Source organism: Dipodomys merriami, unplaced genomic scaffold (assembly GCF_024711535.1).
Source record: "Dipodomys merriami isolate MVZ:Mamm:240054 unplaced genomic scaffold, mDipMer1.0.p SCAF_156, whole genome shotgun sequence".
NCBI lineage: Eukaryota > Metazoa > Chordata > Mammalia > Rodentia > Heteromyidae > Dipodomys > Dipodomys merriami.
In genome coordinates, this window is record NW_027202893.1 from 2,870,047 (window position 1) to 2,876,924 (window position 6,878).

General features: G+C 52.3%; 1 protein-coding gene across 1 annotated transcript; it reads right to left on the minus strand.

Annotated features, from left to right (window-relative positions):
- Positions 1-670: 670 nt before the first annotated feature.
- LOC138827435 (leucine-rich repeat and immunoglobulin-like domain containing-NOGO receptor-interacting protein 4) lies at positions 671-5,528 on the minus strand. The gene is made up of 2 exons (XM_070022925.1): positions 5,450-5,528; positions 671-3,092 (listed from the first exon to the last, which is right to left on the minus strand). The coding sequence occupies exon 2, from the start codon at positions 3,080-3,082 to the stop codon at positions 1,301-1,303; it is 1,782 nt and encodes a 593-aa protein (XP_069879026.1). The 5' UTR covers positions 3,083-3,092; positions 5,450-5,528; the 3' UTR covers positions 671-1,300.
- Positions 5,529-6,878: the final 1,350 nt, after the last annotated feature.

Below are 6,878 nucleotides of genomic sequence, written 5' to 3' on the forward strand. Positions count from 1 at the left end.
GTTGTGCTTTGTCCTCTGTTGGAAGCATACTCCTTGGTCGTCAGCAGTTTCACCGCTCACTCCTTCCCTATCTGGGTGACGTCTCTCCAGAGACAACTTCCCACTGAGTCTGTGCTAAACATGGATCCTATGGACTTGCAAAGTTACCAATGAGGCATTTCTCATGGCTGCTGCTTTTCCCCCACTTTTTCACTGCAGCTTGCTAGGCTGCCCTCCCTTGTTCCTTCAGCCTAGCCCCTCCTGCTTTTGGGGTCTCTCCTTTGACAGCTTTGACAGATTATTCATTTTCTAGGAGTTCCCTTCTTCTGACTTTCCCCCAAGGGCACTAGGGATCTTCAACCCTTCCAAATGACTTAGAAATGTGAAGGAAGACACTAGGTGTCCTAGGCTGGAATTTCTGCATGAAGGATTACCCTGGAACATGGAATCTCTCCCCCAGGCCCAGAGATGAAGCATAAAAGGGAAAGTATTGAGAATGAGAGGAGGGGCTGGGGGTGCTGATCTCTCCAGGCATGATGGGCCTCCCTAATCCTGAATGTCAGGTTGGATTAGGTGGAAGCAAGGTCTACTGGGGTACATGATCAATGAGCAGCCAGAAAGGAGTAGAAATAGACTGACGTAAAGAAAGTTCCAGAAATCGTGTTTCATTTTGACTGCAACTGTAGTGGCCTTTGGCAGCAGATTTAATGATCAGACAATGGAGGCTGGAAGCTCATGCAGACATCATGCCAGTGTATAGTTTGTCCTTTCCCCAGCCTCCATTTTGCATGCATCCTCTTCTCAGCCTGAGGGTCCTTGGCTCTAGTTCTTTGCACCTAGGAGGAGCGCTGGTATAGGAATAGGAAGCAGAAAAAAAAGGGAAACTGCCTCAGAGGAGCAGAGACTTTAAAAAGCAATTGGCACTTCCCAGCTTGAAATAATCTAGCTGTGTTTGGCCACTGTTACTGGTTATTAGAAAGGTAGAAGTGTGTGAAGAATGCCTAGTGATTAGAATAATAGGCTAGAGCCTTGGTTCTGTTTTCTGCTTTGTGGGTGGGGGAGGGAGGATTGGGCTGATTACAGAGTCTAGATCTGCAATTCCCTCAGAGGAGAGATGACAATGCTCTCTTCAGCCTGGGAAAGCATGGGGCAGCAGCCCCTCTATCAGAAGCCATCACTAGCTGCTCATAATGCAGGCGGCTGCTGTGGGAGATCTGTGCTGCTGGGGATGAAGTAGAGGTCCCAGGGGCCTTGGTTGGTTCTGTCTTCCCCTTTGGTATCAAAAGTGGACTTGGCTGGGTCTCCAGTGTGGAAGGAGATGTCAGAATAGCTTGGCAGTGACCCTGTTACCCCCAGAGTTCTTATCCCCAGAGGGCCGAGGTGCCACAAAATCGAAAGTCATGTGATGCTTGACTCGCCCCTTGCCCTTGCTCCAGAGGGCAATCAGACCAAAACAGAGGGTCACCGAGGTGAGGAAGGGTAGGAAGCCCATTGCTAACACCATAGCCACACCTCTGCTGTCTAGAAAAAATGGCCCTGGGGCTCCTGGCATGGTGATGTTGGGGTCCGAGAGAGTGCCATTTGGTGGTTCAATTTGGATTACTTCCAGCCAGGTTCTCAGGGAGTCATTCCCAGCTACATTGCTTACTACACAGACATAGGCTCCTCTGTCCCGTAGCTGCACCGAGCGAATCTCCAGCGTCCCATCCTCTAGGACCCTCACTCTCCCACCTCTTCCCAGCCAAGCCCCTGGAGGCCTCATCCAGGAGACTGTGGGGGCTGGGTCTCCATCTCCAGAGCAGGAAAAGAGAGCATGCCCCCCCTCCTCTGCAATGACCCACCGTGGCCCCGACTTGCGGATCAGGGCTGGCTTGCAGGTGAAGTGCCCTGGAGGTAGGATGTCTGAAAATTCCCTCAGGCTCTTCCCTTGGACATGCTGGGGGCCAGCACAGGCAGGGGGGGACGTGCCAAAGTCCAGGTGTCTTCGTAGCCTGAGCAGCCAGAGAAGACGGCAGTCACAGGTTAGAGGGTTACCAGACAGCCTCAAGGTGACCAGTTTGTCTGGAGAAGGAAAGGCTGTTTCCTCCAGGGTCTGAAGGGCGTTGTCTGCCACATCCAACATGTGGAAGGCAGTCAAGCCATGGAAGGCCTGGGCAGCGATGGAGGTGAGGCAGGCCCCCGATAACCGGAGCTCCTGGAGCCGCACCAGGGGACTGAGCCTTCGGGCTGGGATGGCTGAAATAGGGTTCTGGGATAGATCCAGGACCCTGAGGAAGCTCAGGTGGTGCAGTGCCTGGAAGGGCACTGAGCTCAGATTGCAGCGGGTGATGGCCAGGCTACTTAGATTGAGCCCAACCAGGCTTCCTGGGTCCAGAGCCTCCAGAGATGGCCAGTGGTGGATCTCCAGCTCCTTTAGTTGCCCCAGCCCCCGCAGGGCTCCAGCTGGCAGTTTCTCAATATCCAGTTCTCTAAGCCTAAGGGCCACTAGTGCTGGGAGCCTGGCAAGGGCTAGACCAGGTACTGTGCTTAGGTTGCAGCGCTCCAGGGTAAGGGTGCTTAGCTCAGTCAGTCCTGCAAAGGCTCCTGGAGCCACAAACACCAGGTGGTTGTCCCCAACCTCCAGCTGCTGGAGGCTGCCTAACTCACCAAAAGCTCCATCTAGGAAGAGGACAATCTGATTAAGGCGGAGATCCAGCAGTGTGAGGGCAGACAGGCCTGAGAAGATGCCGGGCCCCATAATTCGGAGCCGATTCCCTTGCAGCCTCAGAGTTAATAGACTGTGTAGACCATGGAAGGCCCCTGGCTCAAGGGTGGAGAGCTGGTTGTGGCTGAGGTCGAGTTCCCGGAGGAGGCCCAGTCGAGAAAGCATGCCCCGTTGAAGTCCCCACAGGCGGTTTCCACTTAGGTCGAGGAGCTCAGTGTCCAGTGGTAGGCCCCCAGGGACAGCCTCCAGTCGCCTGTGGGCACAGAGCACTGCCCGGGGCTGGGAGGTGCAGTCACACACAGCAGGACAGCTGCTGGTGTTCCCTCCAGGCAGGAGGAGCAGGAGAAGCAGGGGGTGCCATGGGGACCAGGCTTGCTTTGGAATTAGGGCTGCGTCCATCCCCTGAGTCCTGGAAAGATGGGAAAGAAGCTTTAGATGATGGTGGTCCCTGGACTTCCCTGGTTCTCCTTAGAGGGGAGAAAAAGTGATCTGTCTCAGCATTGCCAGAACAAAGACTTCAAGTGCATCACCTCCCTGGGGCTCCCTCTTGGGGAATTTTCTCTGTTTCACTCCCTCCCTGGATAAATGGCCATGTGTTTAGCTCATGGGACCCTAGTCATCTTGATTCCTATGGGGAAGGCTTTGTGGGAATGGGACGGAGAGCAACAAAGAAGTAACTGAGTCTGTAATGGGTTTTTCTGCACCTGTGAGATCTGGGCATACCTCAGGTCCCTCCCTTCTCCTTGATATCTGCTCTCTACAAATTCTTTTCTATTCCCTTTGACCCACCCGTTGGCCCAGTATTTGAACCCACAGTCTTCCCTAAGGCTCAGGGAGATCACACCCTTGGCCAGAACTCTCTGGTCTAACTGGAGAGAGGTCTTCTCTTTGACTAAGTTGCCGGAGTCTGGGGAACATGCTCACTACCCCCAGACTCTGCCCCCTCTCCAGCCTGGCCCAGAGCCCGCACCCTGGACTAGCAGATCTAGTTTCTGTTTGGATGACAGCACAGCTCCACATTGGCCATGGCATAGAGTACATGGGACACTTGATAGAGACGCTGAGAATCCTACAAGAGCCTCCAGGCAGTCCCTTTTCCCCTACAGATGGAGTTGTGGTGTGTGAAAGATCCAAAGGGTGCTCAAGTTTTTAATTCTGTTGCTTGGTCCTTGGTTTTAGGCTTCTTTTATACCCCTGTATCCTATGTAGGGATATATGGGTATTAAGGATGTTTTGTAGCTCTGAGAGAGAGCTCTTGACCTCTTTGGCCCTAACTGTCTGAGAATATATAAGAGGCAGATTGGGATCAAGTGAGGCATAGATAAGGGAGGAGAGGTAGCTTGGGAAGGAAGGGAGCTCTAGGTTTGCATAGCACATACCTGGGCACAGGCAGTGTACAGATAGATCCTATCTAAAGTGGTCTCTGGGTACCAAGGGCCTGGGCAATATCAAGAGGATAGTGCTGGGCAAGGTGATAGAGGAAGAGGGCTATCTAGTGGTAAGAGCCTCTTGGCTCCAACCATTAAGTGCAACCCTGGAGGAGGTGATAAGAGATGACAAAAGAATAGGAGCAAGAGCCAACTGGTGCTCCTGGAGGCAGCATGCCTCAGTTTCTCCCAGGCTACAGATCTCATCACCTCAAGGCTTTGGGACTTGAGGCTTTCTTAGCCCTGTGAGGGTTAGCTTTCTGCTACATGACCCATTTTCTCCCATGCTGAACCACAGAAGAGGCAATTTAGGAGATGGCGTGACTTCATCCTCTTCCTTTAGCCAATTCACAGGACTGTAGTATTTGAGCAACTAAAGAAAGAGGCTGATGCAGAGTGGGAGGGGGTTGGAATGAGGCATGCAGGAAACCATGCTTAGCTGGAGTGGTAAGAAAGAGAAAAAATGGTAAGGGGCAAAGGCTGCGGCTCTTCTTGCCCCTATCCTAACCTAACAGGTATCTCGGTGGCGTGCTAAGAGTTCTCCAAGGAGATCCATGTCCCAGCCTCCCTGTAACCATTCTGGGAAGTCCACCTGACTGCTAGCTCTTCATCATTGCCGCTGCAGTTCCTGCTCATCCTTTTTTTTTTTTTTTCTCCCTTTGTGTGTTCTGCATTCAGCAAAAGTGCAATGAAGCGTGGAACCCAGCTTCCTTCCTTCCTGCTCCTGTAAGTTTCCTCTTAGTCCCCAAAGCCTGCTGAGTTAAGGACTAGGGGACCTAGGGCTGGCCTCTTTTATTTTTAAAGTGGCTAATTTTTATCACAAACTATCCCTACCATCCTCTGTGGCTACACGACTGGCATCTGGCCACTTTGCAGGAAGAAACAGCCTTATCAAAAGCCCTTCTTTCTTCCCTGCAACGGGGTGGGGTCTAGGGTATCAGGGACCTCAGGGACAGGGAACTTTCTTCTTATCTCTGTGTGTCGGTCTGGAGACACATGCAAACATGGATGTCCTCTTTAAAGCGTACCTGATAGAGGCATAGGGACCTTGAGGAGGTGGGCTCCTGGGAAAGATCTCTGGAATATCCACACAGAGGGGGGTGCTTCCCAGAGGTAGAGGAAAAGTGGGAAGAAGGAAAGGGGATCTCTTTGGAGTCCTTCCACCCTGGGGTATTTTATTTTTCCCATCAAATTCCTGGGGTGGGGGGCTAGTCTTGGGATAGTCCGGGGCAGGAGGGCAAATCCTCTTTCCTTGATAGGCACATAATCTGGCCTTGTCTGTGAGAATGTTATGGCAAAGGGCAGTTGTGGCTTCAGGACAGAGGGTCGGGGCACTTACCAGAGAAGCTGGAGGGTAGCATCAAGTTGGGCACTGCATCTGTCCAGAGTTGGGGGCCTGTCCCATTCGTGCGGCACCTCAGAACCCCTGCACCCTCCTGTGTGTCTGACTCCCCACTCCCTGCCACCCGCCAGCCAGCCGCCAGCCGGCCAGCCAGCCAGCCGCTGCGCTGCTGTGGCTGCAGCCAATGCTGCCAAGACTGAGGGAGAGAAAAGAGCCAGGAAGCATTTCTCCTTTTTCTCTCTCTCTCTCTTTTCAAACCAGGCAAGAATGAGTCTGCCGCAACCCTGTTGGTGCAAAATAAATAAATAAAGCAACCAGGGAGGGCTGCAGCAAGCGCCACTACAGGATGACGAGTAGGGGGAGGATGCAAGAAGGGCTCTGTGCCAGGGAGGGATTGGAAAGCTTGAAAAGGTCCCTCTGACATCCTGCTCCCCCTCTGGGGTGCTGAGAGCTCTCGTGGGTCAACCACTACCAGAGGATTGTCTTTTAGTGGCTGAAATGCTCAGAATTTCTATGCAACCTCTAAACGGCCCCAAGGGAAAGTTCCCTGCCCAGAACATCCCCCTTGGAGCTTAGCTTGAAGCCCTTTCGTGGAGGTACCTGATGATCAGTTTACAAACGTCACAGGGAGATTGGAACTCCAGCCTTGGGAGAATCAGGGCTTGGGAAGGGAGGAGAAGGGGACAAAAGTCCTATGAAACAAATGGATTGCTGACTCTACATAGGAAAAAGACCAAAGGTCAGAAATGTAGGTAGTTGTATTCAAAAGGCTCCCTCCACCTCCAACACACACCCGCGCCCCCACACACATCCACACATCCCCTATACCCCACACACCATTTGCTTTAAATCATTTTATAAACAATGGCAGAAGTTGGGGTTTAGGTTTACCCAGCTAAACCTTTCCCCTGAGCAGAAAAAAATATCCCCTTCTCTCAATCATCTCGTACTTATCCCTTATGGAGGGTCTGCAGTCATTTACAAAGCTGAGAGAAGTTCAGGGGTGCGATCATGGTAAGAGAAACAGGTCCCTGCCCTGTTCCTGGTCTCCCCCTCATGCTGGAGTCAGAGGCAGGCAGTCACAGATGTGGGATGACACCAGCTTTCTGTAGAGTGAGAGCAGGGCTGGAGGCCAAGGTTAATGAAGTTCTCCCAGGGGTTGTCCTTGACATTTTGATTGGCAATTGTCCAGCTGTTTCCACTTCTATTGGGGGGGTTTGTGTGATAAAAGACAGCCGGAGCTGGAATGGAGTTTGTACATCCCAAGTTTAAGATAGGTAAACTGAAGCACCATGGAAATGTTCTGGGGTCCTGTCAGACAGGGGGACTTCCCTGAGGCCACTTGGTTTCTCTGAGTGAACTCAAGGAGATTGTGGCCAGGTGCTGGTAATCTTATCTACTCTCAGATAGAGGCCAGGAGACCACT

Excerpts from the sequence above, each read along its gene's own strand:
- LOC138827435 (XM_070022925.1), bottom strand. The coding sequence starts at position 3,082 with ATGGACGCAGCCCTAATTCCAAAGCAAGCCTGGTCCCCATGGCACCCC.